The 20,042-nt window shown below is 42.7% G+C and overlaps 1 protein-coding gene across 6 annotated transcripts in view; it reads right to left on the minus strand.

Annotated features, from left to right (window-relative positions):
- Positions 1–7,286: 7,286 nt before the first annotated feature.
- The window catches only part of JMJD1C (jumonji domain containing 1C), a 165,490-nt gene continuing 152,734 nt past the window's right edge, over positions 7,287–20,042 (minus strand). For all 6 annotated transcript variants that reach the window (XM_030488743.1, XM_030488746.1, XM_030488744.1 and 3 more), the window contains 8 exons: positions 19,668–19,836; positions 19,164–19,254; positions 18,928–19,058; positions 17,681–17,803; positions 16,453–16,592; positions 14,087–14,263; positions 8,540–8,671; positions 7,287–8,192 (listed from right to left, as the gene is read on the minus strand). In XM_030488743.1, the coding sequence (XP_030344603.1) occupies positions 8,103–8,192; positions 8,540–8,671; positions 14,087–14,263; positions 16,453–16,592; positions 17,681–17,803; positions 18,928–19,058; positions 19,164–19,254; positions 19,668–19,836 (1,053 nt within the window). In that variant the 3' untranslated portion in view covers positions 7,287–8,102. The remainder of the gene's footprint in view (positions 8,193–8,539; positions 8,672–14,086; positions 14,264–16,452; positions 16,593–17,680; positions 17,804–18,927; positions 19,059–19,163; positions 19,255–19,667; positions 19,837–20,042) is intronic.

Raw genomic sequence — 20,042 nt, forward strand, 5'->3', positions numbered from 1 at the left:
GCAATGTGTAGTGGAGGCATTAGTTAACTTTAGCAGTTACGGATTAATGAAAATCATTGAGTGTTGCAAACTAACCAATTTTAAGTTACTTGTGTGCTGTTACAAGGTAAGCTTGCTTTCCAAGAGTACCTTTTTCTTCCAGAGGAGACTTGGAAGTGCAGCAGTTTTCCTTACTGCTGTGCGAATTCTCCCCTTATCTCTCTATAGCTGGTGTCTCCTGTGCTTGCTTGAAGGAGAGTAGGGAGTGGAGGCTAGAAAAAAGCTCTGGAATCAAAGGTAAGACAAGTTCATTAGAGGAGGTCCCTTGTGCTGAATTGTATGAGGAAACTAATTTTGCTGGGGAAAAAGAAGTTATTTTTCAGTTGAAACAGTTCAGCACATGGCCCCACAGAACAGCTGTGATGAGGTGACCTGTGCGAGGTCAGCCCCAGCTTGCTGCTCCCACAAAAAGGCAAGTTACCTTCTGCACTGTCACGTGCCTGGCTGGCTGTTGCAGGTAACAAGGCAGCACTTAGTGAATAGTGCTCCTATTTGGGTAAGTAAAGCAAAGAAAATGGTATGTGCTTACACGAAAGAAAGAAAATTATTTAAGCACCTATCTCATGTCACTGCCCAGGGCTGTTAGCTACAAACAGACATTTCAGCTGTCTGCAAATAGCAGCCAGAGGAGAGGAATCCAGTTTTTAGCCTAGCTATCTCTGCTGAAGGGTCAGGATTCTTCAGAGGGCAGGTAGAGGAATTGTAAGCTCTACCTCCTGTTTAAGCCTGAACTATTTCTTCATATATAGCTGCATAAGCAGAACAGCAGATTGCAAGGAAGCTGCTTCCTTGTAGGAAGACAGCCAAGCAGGGGCAAAACTCCATACTGCCTCTTCTGAAAAATGTTGTTCAAACTTTTCTCTCTCCTGCAACACAAATGTTTGTTTGTTCTTGCAGTCCTGCCTACTCAACACAACTGCTGCTGAAAGCTACCTCTCAGCAGCGTGGCTTAGCTCGAGAGTTCCATTCCCATGAATGAGCCAGAAAGGAGAATGGCTGCAACATTCCCTTTGTTAGGACAGGAGCACTGAGCTGCAGCATGAGCCCTGCTGGGCATTACACGAGCCCCAAGAAGGTGAGGTGGAAAAATGGGTATTTCTGTGTAATACTGAAAGTGTCCCAGAGCTGGAGCAGGTGACACCAGTAAAGAGTCCAACTGGGACCTGGAGCACTGCACAGGTGCTGCTGCTGCTGAAAGGAGAGCCTGAGCACTGCCAGCCTCTTGTCTCCTTCCCTGCCATGCAGCAGCACCCAAGAGGCCTGCAGAGACATAGGCGGGTGGGAGCAGGTAGGGTCACCTCTTTCAGCAGCAACATCCTATAGCCGAGAATCCATTGAATAAAGTACGGAGTAACTTCCTGCTCCTTCCTGTCTCCAAGTGCTTTCCCTGAACATGTATAATAACATGAAGTTACTTACATCTTTCAAATATCCATGAAAAGAGAAGATCCTCGGAGTGCCGCAAGACTATTATATTTTTACAGAAAGCAAGATTTGAGATGTTTGAAACAAAAAATGCCAGACTGAAATTACTATCAGCGAGTGTTCCTGTGACTTGTGCCATCTGACCTGCACCCAATAGGGCAGGTGGGGAAGAAAGGGCAAGGGATGCAGCATCCATCTCTGTATTGAATAAAGTTACTTTTCCTTATAAAGTTCCTTACATTGCAAGGAAAAAGCGAAGTGTATGAAATAAATAAGAGGAAATAGTTTAGTTTTTCCAGGTAAGGAATTCTCCAGTCTGAATTCAGAGCTAAACGCTTACATGGTCTGAAGAATGAAAGGTTGTATAGAGAATCCTCGCCACTAGAGGGCAAGTTTTATTGATACATAGTGGCAAACCTAAGGAAACGTTTCTCCAGTGTCTGTTAGCGGTTAGTTTATGCCCCGACACTGTAGAACTGTTTTAAAGGATGGTCGCCGTTCAGCTCCTTCGAGTTTTGGCCCCGGAAAACGCTGCTGGCGCCCGGTTTAACCCCTGCTCCCTCCCGCCGGGCCGGCCTCGGGCGCCACCTAGCGGAGCGCGGGCGCCCCGCGCGGCTCCTGCTGGAGCGGGGTTCCGTCTCCTCCGGGAGCGAGCGAGCAGCGAGCGCCCCGCGGTGCGGCGTCCAGCGGGAAACCCGCCGCGACACAGCCGTGCGGCACCGGGCAACCGCAGCCGGCACGGGCGGGCAGCCTCAGCTGGGCCGGTTTGTACCCCACAGAGCTAAAAGGTTCTGAGGTTAGTTCAAAGTGTCTCACCAAGGGCCAGTTTTAAACATGTGCCCAGACACTGACTGCTATTCATAGTAGAGTTCACTTTACCACAGAAGCCACTCTTGTCCTGAACACAGAAATACTATCCCTGTCGAATATAGCCAACATACGCTTGGCAAAAAGAGCTTGTAATTACCCAGCCTCTGGCTGTGTTGCTGCAGAAGGAAAAAACCAAAGACAGGCAACAGAGAAGCAATGTGGAGAGTCTCTTGAGAGTAAAACCTGCAGACTGCACCACCCATGGCTGCTTACAATGGCAGCTAAACCCAAAATACACAAGTGTCGGGGTTTGCATTTTGGTTTCATATAAAGGGAAAGGGATCTTGTGACCTCATCCCCTGAGAGCATTTCCATTTTCAGGAACACTGGCCCTGAACTCCTTCCTAGTGTCCTGGCATCAGCAGCAGCTCTTCAGCCATCTGCAATTCCTGTTGACCTGCTTTCAGTGGTGGGGACTAAACCTCACCCAGGCCACCCTTCCCACCAAACATTTGGTGACCTTTCAAGGCCCCTTCCACACCCTGGGCTGTTCTGTGGTTCCACAAAAGCAGGCTCACTAGCAAAACAGATGGAGAAAAGCAAGTACAGTCACAACAGCTGACAAAATCCCTCACTGAACTGGACTAAAAATACAGCAAAAACCAAAATCAAGCAATCCAACTGTTCAAAAGTAACTAGAGTGGTAGCATAGCTGCTACAAATCAGATGTAAGCTGGGCACCATTTGCCAGACCTTTCTGCCTTGGGTATGTGGCCCACGGAGTTCAGCTGTATAAAAAGAAGTTCATTGCTCCCTCTGGACTCAGAGCTACAGCCGTCTTTTCCTCTACCTCCTTCTCTCCCATGTTTGTTTTACCAGAAGTAACCTAAACTTACCCAGGCTTTGTGCCTTGTAATCATCTGAAGTGCTCCCTCAGGCCCATTTGCTGCAGACGTTCAAGTACTATTGAGATCAAAAAACACAAAATCCCTAGAGCTGTGAAAATAACAGGATTTCCTGCCTCAGAGCTACTAAACCCCGCAATTCCACTAAGGAAGCACAGAGCTAGGATAAAACCACATGCTCAGGGACTGGAAAAAGAAACAGGCATCTGTGTCAAGACTACATCATATTGGTATGATTGGAAGACACCAGAAATGTTCACTTTGAAACATAACAGTAAAAATGCTGCAGTCTACCACTTAGCTTTAAAAAGGCCCATGTTTAAAATGCAACTGTTTGCATGCAACACACAGGTAAAACATGTCTTCAATTTGCTGTGAGGCAAGATTTTGCTACTTGCTATATATAGATGATAACTTCCTTTTCAAACCTATGAGAACAAACGCAAGACGTGCAGAGGTTGGTCTGTGTGCGTGGCTGAGGCTGCGGATCATTTGTTCCTTGGTCAGAGTTTCCTAGGCCGCCCTGCTGAGATGGAAAGAAAGGGACATGGCGGTGGAGGCCCCATCAGAGGAGCCCCCGCGCCACCGCGTGCTCCCCTGCCCTCCTGGGGCACACATATCATGGGAACACAAAGGCAGGGAAGAGAAAGCAGCACTCGGGCAACAAAGCTCAAGTCAGGCCGTGGAAAGCGGGAGCACTGCAGAGAGCTGACATTGTTTGAGACAGAGATGGGGGTTAGGAGGGGAGAGCACAGCAAAGCCTCCATCCGGGAGTCTCCACAGGGAGAGGCTGCTTGTCCAGTGCGGATGTGGGGAAAGCACAAACATCCTGCTCAGGAAAGCAGCAGAACAGGGTGATGGTGGCTGTGGAAGGACGACGGAAGGAAAATTCCCAGTGACGGGCCTGGGGTGGGGAAGGCTGTCAGCTGTGAGAGGGCTTGACACGATGTCACGGGAGAGGGTACAACAGAACTACCACCTACCGAAAAGGTCAGAGAGCATGAGAACGTAGTGCTGATCAGATGGGGTTCGGTTTACACACACAGATCTGAGCAACTTCCGTGAAGCTGGAAGAGTAAATAGATTTTAAAACCAAATTGTTATAAACCCCTGCACGCCTGACCTGCGTAACGGGGACTATGGTTTCACTGCTGGCAATTCCAGCAATCTGGCAACTTCTGTTTCAGCTAAACCATCCACACCACCACCCATCCATGCTGAAATTTTTCAGGTCGTAGCAGGCCTGCTTTATTCTTTGCCAATTACTTACTCTTCCTGAGTTACCTCTGCAGTTACAATAGGAAGAAAACTGTCAGGTCATTTACTGTATGACAGTGCAGTGGATGGAGATGATGAGCTGGAAAGGAGCAAGGGAAGTGGTGGTGAAGGGCAGGGCTTGCAGTTTTGGTGCCTTCGAGATGTGAGCTTTCAAAGGGTGGACAAAAAAAAAGCTTCATGGACAGCATAGCAGATGAGCACAGCCTGGTCTCCATAGGGAGGTGACACTGTATGTCTTAGTCTTGTTCTAAGAGTTGACAGTGTTCCTGCACTTCAAACAGCTTCAGCTGATCCCATCAAATCCTCTTGACTTCAATGAAATAGTTGAGATTGTAGACCAGAAAGCCTCCTACAGGGTCTTTAGGAAAAGAAAGATGGGAGAAACATGCCCAGTAACACCTCACAGGGCATGGAAATGGTTGAGGGGAAAACTAATCTGAAAACACCTCCCCACAAACTCCTCTTTAGTCTCAAGACGTGAGCAATGAAAATCTCAGTCATGCTGGCAGTGAGCACACCACCAGCCCCACTTCCTGCTCTGATTTCCTGTAGTGGAACACGGAGCTCTGCTTCATTGTGATGGAGCCAGAAGATACCAAGTAAGCTGAATTTGCTACACTATGTACTTAAACAGAATTTTTGTCCTCTCTGAGTGGTATTTGGGAGTAGCTGCTACCTTTAACAATTTGTGGGCTGCTAATGCACGCAGCACGCAGACTCCTTCCCACTTGATCCAATAACCGCTTTACAGCACTCCCCATCACGCTCAGCTTGTGCCACATTTTCCTTGTTCACTTGCTTTTGGCTTCTTCCCCTCCCGCCAGTTACTGGGAAACACCATCACTGCTGTGGGCAGCTTATGAGACTGCCCCATCCGCAAGCGTAGCAATTCCCAAAGCGATCTGCAGAATGCATCAGGTTTTGTTTTCATGTGTTGCAAATCCACTAGATATACCCATGAACCACAACACTTTAAAACTGTTCATCTGGTGGAACTACCTACCGTATTATTTACTATAAACTCTACTGGACAAATGGATAGTTAAACTCTATAGTGACTACAGTCAAATCCTATTCATGCAGTTTGAATTAACACATCAATTTATCTTTGCTGTGAAAGCAGTGAAAGATCTACTTACCCCAGTGTAGCACACAGAGCCATGCTGCTTGAGCCCACCAATTCTGCTTCTCCAAAATGAGATGTTTTGTCTTAAAATCCCAGCAATCTCTCAGGCTTTTCTTTGGGATGATTCTTGCTGCTTCACCATCCGTTTCATCCACATGCTTTTGCAATTAACAACTCTGACATACACTTAAGGATTCATCAGCAAAGGTGGCGGAAAAAAGGTCACAAAGGAACAACTTTAATATTCACACTTGGAAATATGAATTAGGCTCTGCTCAGCAGCTCCCTCAGCTACCACCTGAGCAGGGAAGAACCTCTTCAATCTCACTGGCAGACACAGGGGTTCCTCCCTGTGTCCACAAGTGCTGCAGGGTGACAGGCAGCTGCCTGTGGGGACCCCAGGGACGGTACCAAAGCTCAGCCCTGGAAGCACTGCATGCTGCCTGCTGTGCAGTCACTGACAGTGGAGCACCTGCACGCCTTTGATAAGAGGCAGAGCTTTGGCCAGGACAAGGCACTGCAACGTGGCACTCCCCAGAGTACCCCAGGGGAAACCAACCCATTCCCTTCAGCTACAAAGATGCCCCAGCACAAGGAGGCAGCTGTGATGACAGCCACGGCCCAGGCCTGAACAACTGCTCTTTGTGCAGAAGAACAAGGGGGGATACAACCATCTGCAGCAGGAATGCAAGTGTAGCAGCCTCAAGAAATTTCACAGATGTTAAAAGTACCTCACCAAAACTCAGTTCAGGGGGGAAGAGACAGCACTTGATAAAAATTCACTCATTTACATACCCTGAACTGTAAAACAAACAAACAGAAGGTATGTGCAACTGAAGCCCACTTGTTATTAAGCAAACATACACTGGCAGCTTTTGCATCTTCAGCCAATGCCCTGTGCCACACACAGCCTAAAGGAAGATACTGCATGCAACCAGTTACAAAGTTGAGAATCAACTGCCAAGCACAGCAACATTAACCCTAAAGTATTTCTTTACAACTTCAAATAAATTCCAAGTTTTCAAACCAACTAAATAAAAGGACTTCACATTTGGAACCAGAAATTGCTTTTGTGTTTCACTGTTTGTTAGGTAATTTATATGGGAGGTTTGTTGGGTTATTTTGGGTTTTTTGGTGACCCAAAACCCAGCCAAAGCAGGAACAGTAAACAGGCAACTACAGCCTTTTGGACACATCATGAGCTAATGGCTGCACCTAACAGTTGGTATCAAATCTAAACATTTGAGTAGTTCTAATAATTTAAATCCATGTATACTTCAAATTTTCAAACTGACTCCAAGAGCCGGAACTATGCGCTAACATTCAGCATTATTAGAACAGATACAATTAAAAAAACCCCATGTTCTTTTGTGGTACTACTTAAACTGTAAAAAGCCAAGATGCTGTAAAAAATTGTTCTATAGAAGCTCCTTTCCCCCTTCACTCAAAGTAAACGCTGGATTATTAAAGACCGAACGTAAGTGACGTTTGAATTGTCTTATCCTCACGGAGCAGCGCTCTGGCTCAGCGGCACGCGGTGCTCAGCACTTCCCCTCGCAGTTTTGCTTCAAACCCGGAGATGGCAGCGCGGTGCACAGAGCCAGGGCAGCACACTGTGACCGTTCCCATGGGAGATGCGGCACTGGGAGCGAGCGACGCGGCTGTCACACACAAACGTAAAGAACGAGTACCACGAGACAACGTTTGATAAAGTCATTTTAATGGAAAATGTAAAACCCCTTTCAACTTCAATGTACAAAGCATGTGTAACACTTGCACTTTTAACAAATTAAAGCAAGCCAATGTTTTAAAAAAATACATCATTGAATGTATATATGTATATATTTACATAGCATATTAAGTTTAATATTTAGCTTTAAAAGTTCACATAAATTTTACCAAAATGAGACAATTTTTTAAATAAATTACACCTTTTGAAAACGTTTAATTGTACACTGAATAGCTTCAATAAAATACTGAAGTGTCTGTATTTAATATCTACTTTATATACTTCATATTTTACAAAGTTTACAATTATTTGGCAGTAATTTTCAGATTATGACATGACTGCTGTGCGGACTCAGCAAGATCCCAAATGCAGGCAATAGCTGGTGTTTGTGTCCTACTCTCACAGTAACTGTCTCAATGTAGTGAAAAATATCTGAATTATTTTAGCAAACTGTACAAGTCACATTTACATTTGATCAACAATATAGCATAGAATTTTGTGGGTTTTTTTCCAAAAATAAATACATCATCTTAAATCTTTAACATTTCACAAACTTCATGTACATTATAATACAGGACAGCAGAACACTGCTGAATCGTTTGCAAGTCTAACATGTAATCACAGTGGCTGTGATATGAAGCTCTACCGTTGCAGTGTCAGTAACAAGTAAATATGATGACTATTTTTTCTTGGCACTGATGGTTTGTGAAGCTTAAATTAGTGTGCATACTGTTCACCTGTTAGAGAAAATAACCTCCAGCTGATGTTAACACAAAAAAGCAGAGCACGCTCAGTTTTCGTCCATGTCTTCCAGTTCACCTTCGTGAATCTTCAAAGCTCTCACCATTTCCTTCACTGCATGGTACAAGATATTTTTAACCTGCAAGAACATTGGACAGATTTTAGTAAGGCCTTCCATGAAGGAACTCTGCAAAGTGACTGCATTTAGGACTGAGCCATAAGCCTAGCGGATGAAAAAAACAGGAAGGCTACATCAAGCCAGTGCTAAAGGAAACACGTTCTTACACACCTCAAAACGTAACACAGAATAAATAAAACCAGCAACTCAACAGAGAGTCATTTACACCCCTGGCATTCATGTTGCTGCTCATTGTTATTCTGTGTGAACGGCAGCAAGGAAGTAGCTCCACACACTGCTCCGCATTTCAATGAGCCTGAGCATGCCCTGCCTTCCCAACAGCTTCCAGAGCAGAATTCATTTCCTACCTGCAGTTTATCATCGTAATTGATTTCTTCCTTTGACAGCCTCAGCTCCTGTGTTAAGTGAAATGACTGTACAAGATGTTCTGGAGATACAAAGTCTTCAGTTACTTGAACGCAGCTGTGAAAATTTTGCACCTATCCAAAATAACAAGAGGAGACAACTGATAATTAGTACTTTGGAGTTATTCTTTGGCAGAGATACCCGAGAAAAGAGTGGGCCTTGAGATCTCTTAAACCACAGGCTTATCAGACTGAAGGGCGTCTCTATACGTTTTATGTAAAGAGCAATTAAGTGTATTCATCTTAGATAAGTTAGTTTCTGGCAAAAGGTACACTTTGAACAATGCAGATGTGCCCGTGCTTTGGCACTTCTTCCTGTACTCAGCTCCGACATTCATTCGGCATACTCTGATGTGTTATATTCCACCCTTTGACCAGCTGCACAGGCACTGCTGCTGTGTACTACTGCTGCACAGCCATGCCCGAAACACTGCACAGATCAACTCCACAGCAGCCTTGCGCTGTAGGACCCAGCTCCTTGGGCGACGGACGCATGCTGGAAGCCTGCAGTCTGCCAGGCACGACTGCCATGTCTGCTGAGAAGGGATTGCCACTGGAAATTAAAAATAAAGTATTTGAACAAAGGGCAGGTTCAGAAGAGGGGGGGGTTAGGTTCTGTTTTCTATAAACACACCTTCTTCCTGGTAAGAGGCAACTACTGAGAGAAATGGACACCGCCTCCTGCCACACAGGTCGTACCTGGAGGACAGGGGAAAGAAAAAGCCACTTCCTGGTTGTGACCTCACTACCAACTCCTGTTTGTCCTCTTCAGTAATGTACTGCATCAGGTTTTCATCCCTAAACACTTATGAATTACACATGTCAAAAACCTTATTTCCCCAAATTCTAACAACTGCTCATGAAGTTGTGCAACATTGATTCTGCAAACTTACAGAGGCTGAGGGGTGGGGAGGGAGAGCCCCTGTCATCCCAGCAAACACACAGTCCCACCTTGCTCAGCACTCATGAAGATCTGCCTATTTTAAGCTCGAGCCTAGCAAATGCTAGATTTTTTTAGTACAATACTCTAGAATTTCTGCTGTGATACCCGACCTTCAGAAAACCTTTGGGGCCTACACAGCTGAGGACGCAGCACTTCATTTGAAATACATTTTCCTCTTCAAAAATACTGCTTGAGTCTGCATTTACAAGGCAGCCTGCCCCATTACAGGTGAAATCCCAGAGGCAATCCCTAGCTCAACACTAGTGTTGCACACGGAGTTTCTGCAGCCTTGTAGTCATCAAGGACAAAGCAGTGCCATTCCCTCTCGCAAATCAATCACAAAAGAAATGCTTCCGGAGACGAAGAGGGTTTGTTGGTGCCACACAACCCGCAAAGGGCAGGAGGCCAGGAGCAAGGGAATAGCTGCACAAGTGCCAGAACCTGGCTCCCACCAGCACTCGGGGGATTTCCTAGAGCTTGGCTGAGACATCCCTGCCCTGCGCAGCTGGCTCCAGCCCCCTCCTCCCTCTCAGGCTTCTTGCCTGCTTCAAGTCTCCACCTGCCCTAGTTTTCCTTTCCACTCCATGCAAATCCCACACCGCTCTTTCACTTTCTCCTTACTGAAATAAGGTCTTACTGATTCCCTCCCCCTCCACTGCAGAGTGGGCAATATTTGTTGCCCTCTTTCATTCTGCCGTGCCTTAAACCTTCTTCCCTTCCAGGGCCTGTCTTATCAGTGTGCAAGTCTTTGCAGGGAAGACAGATTTTACCCAGCCAGTCTGGTACTTAACATGGGAATGCCCAGCTGACAGCCCACAGGCAGTTCTATTTATAATAGTTATAATACAAGCTGATACAATGACACACACAAATAAGTATGTTTAGCAACGATTCCCCTGAGATTTGCAGGGTGAGGATTACAGCACTCCCACGACTGCGCCAGTTCCAGCTGAACCGAGGAACAGCTTTGCCCCAGCCCAAGCCACGCAGAGATTTTCCAGCAGGGCCCAGGGACGGGTAGAACGTTGGAGCAGCCTCAGACCTGGGCCAGGACAGGGAAAGGTGAGCGGGCAGGGTGGCAAGGGACATCCATCCTCGTGGCTGCAGCTCCTCACCACACAGCCATCTCCCTCCTGCCCTTACACACTGAGATCAGCCATTTCCCGCATGGCTTAGCTCCAGGGCCATGCTCAGCCCAGCAGCTCTGCATACGCAACTCCCAGACCTTTATCCTACATCCTTACCGCAACATCACCAGGATGTTGCATTACCTCCAGCATGTTATTTTACAATACATAATCCTGCTGTTAAGTCAAGATAATACCACTACAAAAACAACATTGTAATAACCTGTTCTACTACGAACAAGTTTTGCATGTAGCCTGAACAACACATTTCAATCACCAACTCAATTATTTCTAGCTTCTAATTTATCACTAAAATACTTTGCAAATTTGGAGTCACCAAATTAAAACCACAGAGGGCATCCCTAGAGGACAACTGTGATACAGGATGACCCAGAGTGGAGCAGGAGAAAGAAAAATAATTCAGAGTAACAGTAAAAAACCCCTTTTTTTAGCTGGGTAAGTTCCCAAGCAGAGCTAAGGGTTTGCTGTTACAAGCGCCAGAGAGAGAACAAGGCCCACAAGCAAAGCTGAGATCCCCTACTTCTACAGACAACTAGAAAGGAGATACAATCCTACAGCGCACCACGCACGGTACATTCAGGGAAGCATGTGCAGAGGAGACCAGTCCAATGCTGTATCTATTTCTGGTTTCCCACTAAGAGAGCAATTCCTTCCACAAGAGGTGCTGACAAGGCTACCCTGAGGGTCACAGCTCACAGGAGATGCCCTCCTCCCACCCCACCACTGGAACAATTTGCCTGTTGAAATGATCAGAAGGGAGATGTGACTGCTGTCTGGAAGTACACAGGGAAGAAGGGGAAACCTGGGAAGCAAGACAAATGCTTTATGCTACCATAAAATACTAAGAACAAGTTACTTTAAAAGGCACAAATCCATAGAAGCTGGGGGGAGGGGGGGGAGGAGGAATATATATACATATATATGTGTGTATATATATATACACATATATAAAAGAAATCTCCTCCATGTGAGAACAATAAAATTCTAGACCAGTGTATCAGAAGCAGCAGTGTGACAACAATCCTAACTGGCTCTAGGATGGAAGTGTCTGAGCTCCAGTATGCAGTGACCACATGCTGCCAGGCTCCCTAACTCCATCCCTCAGCCTGATTTTCTCTGCTCCACATTAACGATGAGCAAGTAAAAATAAAAATGTTAATTTACCACTAAATTTAGTATCAACTCTCATCCAATTTTAATTATTAAAGATTCATGACGTGCATGTAAATCTGAAACACTTAACATGTAAACTTAACCTGGAATGTATTCTTGTGCAGACTTATTTTTAAGCATTTAATGTGCTTTGTATATATGAAGTGTTGGTGCTGATCCTTAAGGTCACTATTTATGCATCTCTATATAGAGAATACTATACACGTACATGAAAGAACACGATGCTTTCATTTCCTCCTACGTGGCAGATTCACAGGAACTTCTTACTGAAGATGAAAAGGTTCTCAGCTTCACCCACTAAAGTTTAAAAACACCATGTTATTATCTCCTTGGTGCCAGAAGCTAGAACATTACCACTTCAAAAGCAATCTGGAGTTTAAAGCCAAAGAGATAAAGAGTGGTCTTATTTTTCGTCCTTAAACCTATGAACTGCAGGGAAGCCTGGAACAGTCTTCCTACTTCATGTTTTACCTTCTTTATACCTTTATATGCCACATGCTATACGAAACAAATTTCCCAGTATGTTTATTATTTTCTGTGGGCTCCTTTTTCACTCTTGTATCTGGGATATCTCCCTTGTTTCAAGAGATCAGAGTAAGGTTGCTGGAGGATGCAACACATGACTGGGAGTCCTAACTGATTTAGCCTAAAAAGAGCTAAGAATAACATCAACGCCGGATGTTCCTTCACCTTTGTGAAGCCACGTCAAGCCGTGGAGACATGGGACAGGGAAAGGCAATCTACAACAAACCAAGACCTGGTCACCTGGGTTGTTCTGGGGTTTTTGGGGATTTTATTTTGGTTTTTTTTTTTCTTTCTTTTGCCAGAAAACAACTCCACACAGATTGCCCAGGGTTAACATACCATCATGTGAAACCATCTAAAGACGCGCTGCAATGACAAAGAAGTCTAGTCTGGGAAAGGTACCTGTTGCTTTCAGTGCCCCAGCAACTGACACAGCCAGCAGACAGACAGGGACATGACACCTGTGATCACTACAACCCTGTCATTTTTTTCCCAGAGAAAACCCTACTGCCCTGGTCATGGTGACATGGTAAGCCATTGCTTCCTCTCTGCCCAGAAGAGGCGGCTGGTTGAAAGCTGATCTGCAGATTAGAAACCAAACAGCATCTTCTTCAGAAAGGCCTGGCCTCCCTTGAACCTGGATGGAGATCAATGATAGATCTTTAACAGCAAGATGGTTTACAACTCCTACTGCAGGGTGGGGATGCTCCTCATTCCTTGACAGTCAGCTACCTAATTAGTGGTGCTTGACAGCTGGCCAGACAGCAAGAAAGCAGGCTGTATTTTCTGTTGAAACAGGGAAAGGTTCATGGAGTGAAGAAATAAATCTAGAACTGACCAAAAATCATGTCTGAACAATCGTGCTTTCTTCCTCTTTTCACCAAGCAGCTTGCAGACTATGAGTAAAAGATAGATTAAAAAAAACCCCAACACCAAACAAAATGAAGTAAACAAACCGTATGTGCTAGGAGAGGATGAAGCCTGCCACATATTCATACTGTTTCTCGCCAACTGCCCTACTGGCAGTACTTCTTCTTACATAATTAAGAATTAAACCCTCCCAGCTGCTGCAAAGGTGACAACACACTTTCTGACGGTGAGGAAAGCTGCTGAAGGGTCAATGATGACTCCTGGTGATTGATACCTTTTGTGTAAAAAGTAACTTAACGTGGAGTGGGAAAACAACCTGCAAATCTTGTCACAGAAACATCTCGTTACACTCAAACTGTCTCTACAATTCTCCTATGGATGAGGACAGAAACACCACCACCTGACATCCAGGTATTTTTATCTGCTTGGGTTGCTCTCCCTGCCTCTCCTGGGTTAGGTTAACTTTCAGTTTAGAATTAAAAAAAAAAAAAAAAAAGTATTAACCTGACTTTGCCATAACTAACACCAGTTTATTTAGAAATCTGCTAATGAAATGTGGAAAAAAGTGGTGAATAATCATGTGCTCATTTTTCATTTTAAAGGAAAAAAGGAACAATATTATTTCAAGCGTTCAAGTTGCTCTATGTTAGTACTGGCTGGTCATCTACGCAAGCAGATGTACCTTACTATAAATACCTATACACTAATAGCTACCAGTAAGAAAATAAAACCAATTTCACTACAGATGTAGTTACGTCCTTGAAAAAAGTTATTTTATTGTGTTTATGGTTATTTAATCCTGTGTGTCTTTCTTTAAACAGATGTACTTACCTGATGCAGTGCTCCTGCTGGCAGAATAATAGCATCACCCAGAAACTGAATAACCGTACATGTTTTCACTCCGTATTCTTCAAGAAGTCTTTGGCGAAGTTTTTTGTTCACATACCAACTCTGATCACGTATTGGATCATGCTCTGGTAAAAGGTCTAGGCCTTGCTCTTTTGCTACCTGTAAGTAGAGAAAAGATCCCAAGTCAAAAGAAGCTGAACCTTTTGCTGATGAGTTGTAAGCATACCTAATTTAACGAACAACATTACTGTGTTCCCAATATCCAAATGAGACTTTTAGTTAGGGATTCAAAGGAACCTCAAAAAGAACTGGGAAGTCCCACTGAGCTGAAGACATCTACAGGACTCCCATTCCAAAACATAAAACTTTGAAGAACTCTGCACAATAATCTATTAATAAGCAACATGCTTTGTGTGACTTCTTTGATAAAGAAAATAAAATCTGACCTCAAGAGCTCCTATGCTGCCAATTCCTCAAGCTCACAACCTTCAGTTTTGACAGAGACACGCAACACCAACTTCAGCTCAGGAAAAAAAAAAAACCCAGCAGATACAACTAAGGGTCATATGGTCCTGGGCAACTCTGCTTGAGCACAGGGCTGGACAAAAGGACTTCAAGAGATCCCCTTCCAATCTCAACCACTCTGTGACAAGAAGTTATTTTCTTACCATCCCATCAAGGAATCCAGAAAAAAACGATGGGCATAAAAAAAAATATTCGCTGACAGCAGTAGACTTAACTGCAACAACCATTTGTCATCAAGTTAACCACAGGGGAACAAATATTACCCTTAATCTATTGCTAATTACTCACTCATAGTGACTGAAGATAAAAAACACATCGCTAATCCACTTTTCATGACTCAGGAGCCAATTACCTTATATTTTTATTTGTATTTATATTAATTATACTCAATATGATGCAGAGCTTGAAACTGCTCTTGTGTGTTATCGCCTTCCTACTGGACTAATAAGATACTGAGATTTTCTCTTATCAGCAGGCAAAGTGGTCCAAAGGTCTAGTCATCAATTAATCTCCAATTCACTATTTCAAAACTACCACACCACAAACACAAAGCAGTGGCAGCAAATGACAAACTTTGCATTACATAGCATCTGAAGTGCTTCTGCTTTGAACCTGCTGCTCTCAGAGTTTCACAGTATCCCTTAACTGCTCTGAAAGAAGAAACTCCGAATAATACCCATTTGTCCACCTATTCCTTTGCATTCGTGATTTTGTTCAAAACTCTTTCCCAAAGGAAAAAAAAAAAAAAAAAAAAAAAAAAAAAAAAGAAGAGCCACAATCTACTTTGTGAATGAACAGAAAAGCCTCGCTGTGTAATTCATCATCTCCTAGAATTAGCTGTATTTTATTTACTAATGCTCTATTTTCCCCATGGTTCAGCTTGCCAAAGAGCAAATGTTTGAGTCACCAGAGGACAGCTGCCTTGGGACTGAAACACTGCCTCATTGTCCAAGAGAATTTTTAGTGCTAAATTTCTTGGGCTCTTCCTACTCACAGTAGAGACCTTTGGCCTCTGGCTTGTTTATGGACCCCTTTAAGTTTAGCCCATTAAAACACATCCAATCTTTTTTCCCCATAGCAGAAGACAGTGAAGATTTCTTTTCCTTGAGCAACCACTTGGTATTTCTATCTCATCCAACAGAACTGCCTTCCAGAACATGAAAGCATGCTGAAGACAAGCCACAGAAAACAGCTTCCATGATGGTATCTCTAAATTTAATGCCATCAATGGATATTCATCGTACATGGTAACGACCTGAAAGGTTCTGCTGTGGCTCTAACTTGTTCCTCACTTGCTGCCAAAGGAAGATCTGCACTGTAGCTAATGTTGAAGAAGTCTGCTGCCCTTGGGTGCATAAATGCCCCACCGTTTCCATCTCCACTAAGAGCCAAGGCATGTTCTTTGAGCTGAGTGACATGACACACAGTTCTTACAAAGATTGGTGGCTGCTGAGTTGCAAGGTCAGGGTTTTTTGCATGGGACAATTCCCAAAAATGTTCAGCATCTGATAATCAAGAACACGACGACAGAAAAACATTAATATAAAGGATAATTTGTAGGAAAGGGACAAGAGTAGACCTCCATGCCCTCCTGAGCCTCCAGAGTTTGCAGGCTCCCTGTAACTCTTGAGAAGTATGTATCATGTTACATATTTTATTTGTTGATGATGTAGCAGGTCAATTATAATTTATTTTATGTGCTAGAAAGAATTTTGCTTCCTTTCCTCCTTTCACTAAGCACAGGGGTTTGTAGTTTTTGCCAGCCCTCTTTGATTTACCGGTTACTTAGATTATACTTAGAAAATACATATTATGAATCTAACCTTTTGCAGGAACTCCCTTATCTTGTCAGCATCTTTGCCAGCATAAATGTGCCATAAAGCACCAGGTAATTCACTTGAATCTTTCAACCGCTTCCTTAAAAGGTCATCCAAATCTTCCTCTTCCAACTTCTTCAAAACTCCTAAGATTCAACAAAAATGTTTTGGTTTGGTTTTGGGGGTTTTTTGGGGTTTGTTTTTGTTTTTGTTTCTTAAGCGAGACAGCGCAAAAACTTTAACTAAACACCTTCTTTTCAAACTTCTTATGTGAGATTGAGCAGATCAAAGTTTGCTGAATACAACAGAAGCCCCCAGGTTATCTTTCTGTTCAGTGTTTGTACAGAACATGAATGCTAAAAAGTAAAAAAAAAATAAATGTTTTTAAGGTAACTTTTTTACATTTTTTTAATTTGACAGAACACATTCTCCCCACCTGAAATAAACAAGCAGGGCTGACACAAAAAAATTACAGATGAAAAAGGCATTTTCCTACAGTCAGCAAAAGCAGCGTTTTACGTGCTGCTCTGCAGCAGCTAGTCAAGAAGCTAGAGCTCTCCCAGTATGCTCAAGTTTGGCTGCTATTAACTCAGTGCACACACAAGTGAAAACAAAGCAAATTAAAGACAGCAAACCTTACTGCAGCTCTATTAGTCACACCCAAAATCTACATTTGCTGATTACAGAATAAGAGGATGAAAGAATAAGGGGAGAGAAACAAAACTATTTCAGTGATTTAAAGACTGTTTCACATAAGCAATAAACCTCTTACAGACAAGCAACATATACCAATTTCAGCTCTCTGGTGCTGAAAAATTACATTACAGTCCAAATCCAATAGAGCAAACACAGTGCGTCCAGAGGGAGCAGAGTAAACAGAAGCTTTGGCAAATACATCATCCTGACATAACTGTTAGAACTACCACAGCTTCCAGAGAAAATCCTTCATTTTGCACTTTCATTAGCTCTGCCAGTCCTAGCACAGGAATGGTACATCAATTATAGGTAATAGCAAAAAAAAGTGAAAGGAGTTTGAAATACCATATCATAATTCATGAACTGCAGTGTATTTTATGCAGAATTAATGTATGTGCAAATTCTTGAAAGAAGGAAACTTCCAGGTTTAAGCAAGTACTTATGGATATATCTTTCATCTGCTTCAGAAGAACAGTGTCAATTTTAAAACTGGCAGATCATTCAGTCCACCTACACCTCCTACAAACTGTGTGTTTACCTGATTTGGAAAGTACTCCATTTCCTTTTGCTATGCCAACATAAACAAGGATGTTCACGACATCAGAAACTTCAATATGGAGATTTGTGGTTCCTATATCATGGTCTTTAGTAGCAGCCACACCTATGTAACAGGGTAAAATTAAGATTTGTTATATTGTATATTCACCTTCAAATAGAAATATGCAACAGCTAACTGAGAAAAGATTTCTGAAAGTACACTAAACATCACAGAAAAGCATTTCATGTACAGGCAGGCTTTAATGTGAAAATACTGAAATATACAAACTACAAACATGCTTTTGTTTCACTTGCTAAACAAGAAAATGTTACTTTTTAGCAGAGACCTTGAGATATCTCTTAGCCCAGGTTAACTGTCCCTACATAGCAATTGTGTCAGAACAAAGCACATTTCAGCAGAACAGTCAATGACATTCTCTGACGACTCATGTTCCTTCCCAACCTTTCAAGTTGTTTGGAGCAGAATATAAGTACAGTGAATACACACTGTTATCAAATCAAATCAAATGTGTCACATTTATGCCTGGCTGCAAACGAAAGAAATCCCCAAGCAAAGAGGAAAATTAATTTCAGTTCTAAGAGGCGAAAACATACACACTTAAGTCAAAAGGACATTTCAGAACCCTGAGTCTTGCAGCAGTATTACATGAAAGCGTCATCAGTGAGTTAGTTCTTCAGACCCATGCCTTGATCACTATTGTTAATATGTTTATTTCAAAGACATCTGGAGAACTTTTTAAATCAAAGCCATCATATCACAAATTACAACTGATTTCTCATCTGATTGCAACAATTTGTGAAACAGAACCGAACAAATGTGTTTGGAAAAGAAGGAGCAGCTGGAAAATATCTGAGAGAAACAATCTTTTCTAAACAGGTTTTTGAGTGTATGGCACACGATACAAATTATGAAAAATACACTGAGAATTATGTATGACCAGAATTTTGAGTACAGTAGCACTTCAGGGAGTATTTTGGCATAAGGCATTATTAAAGACAGGATTTGTCTTGTGTAAAAGTAGCTAACAATTCATATGCTTCAGAAGATGGTAAAAGCACAAGAAAAGATAGAAACAAAAGTAGAAACAAACAAAACTCAAGTATTTCTCCTACAGTCAGTGAATTATTATCTCCAAGTAAGTTCAGCTTTCTATCAAGCATAGTAATATATGATATTCTACACTTTTAAGGGAAGAGGTAACTGGTACAAATCTAGGGCACACTCACCATATGCACTGCACAGTCTGGGTCCCAAATCTGGACGGACAAAAAATCCTGGCAGATGAGAAGCCAAGTTCAGTTTTCCTTCTGGACTACAATATTCAGGCAAGGGTAAACTTTTTAGTAAGTCCTCATATCTGGAGGAGAAAAGAAAGAAGAATGTAACTGAATTTGTGTTATTACATAGAGGAAAAAAAACAACATGGATTGATTTAAGAGTATCTAATATTAAACTCAAATACCTTGCTGGCATCATAGCCTTGAAATCTTCACCAGAAGGCCAATCTTTCAGTTTTAGTAGAGCTGTCTCCCCATTTTTTATTTTCTGCCGTTCTGCAAGTAACGTAGAAATTACTCAAAACTAAGACACTTGTAGGTGTTTCACTTTAAAATATGTAACAGATTTCTGAACCTGTCTATAAAGTTCTCCATAAAATGTGAGATAATTGATTTTGAGACTTGAGAATGATACAAAACAAACTCAACTACTCGAGGAACAATGACATTTTAGTCGGACCTAACTAGTATATTAATCCATCTTCCAATTCTGCAAAGGAACAAAATCCAAGTTTCCATCACGTTCTCTGGAAACAGATTACCTAGATCCTTCTCTTTAAATCTTCTTTAAAACTTCAAAACTTTAAAAAAGTTTCTTCAAAGCCTCCAGATCCACAAAGAATGTTTTTAACTGCTGTTTCTAACACTGTGTTCAGAATCAATGGAATAATACATTTAAAGTAACGTACTTGAAACGTCTTCAAAACCATCCCAGAACTCCTTGACATTGGTGTTTGAAATAATACTGTCTTTGCAATTCAAGATATCAGCTTGCTGGTTTCCAAAATCTAGACTAATGGACTCAGCTTTCCACAGGCTGAAGTTCATTTTCTTATGCATACCGGACACTAAAACAGGCTGTAAAAAATGAAATAAAATTTAAAAATCAATACTTATCCTTCAATTAACCTGGAATACAAATACAGCTGAAATACACGCTGAAGACCTTGACCCTTCTGAGCTGTTAACACGTCCTCCCAACCGCAACTATACCCAAGATGTCATACGCACATTTTTGCATTCTGAATCTCCATAACAGTAATTTCTTACTCATTATTAGCAGG

Source organism: Strigops habroptila, chromosome 5 (genome assembly GCF_004027225.2).
Source record: "Strigops habroptila isolate Jane chromosome 5, bStrHab1.2.pri, whole genome shotgun sequence".
Lineage (NCBI taxonomy): Eukaryota > Metazoa > Chordata > Aves > Psittaciformes > Psittacidae > Strigops > Strigops habroptila.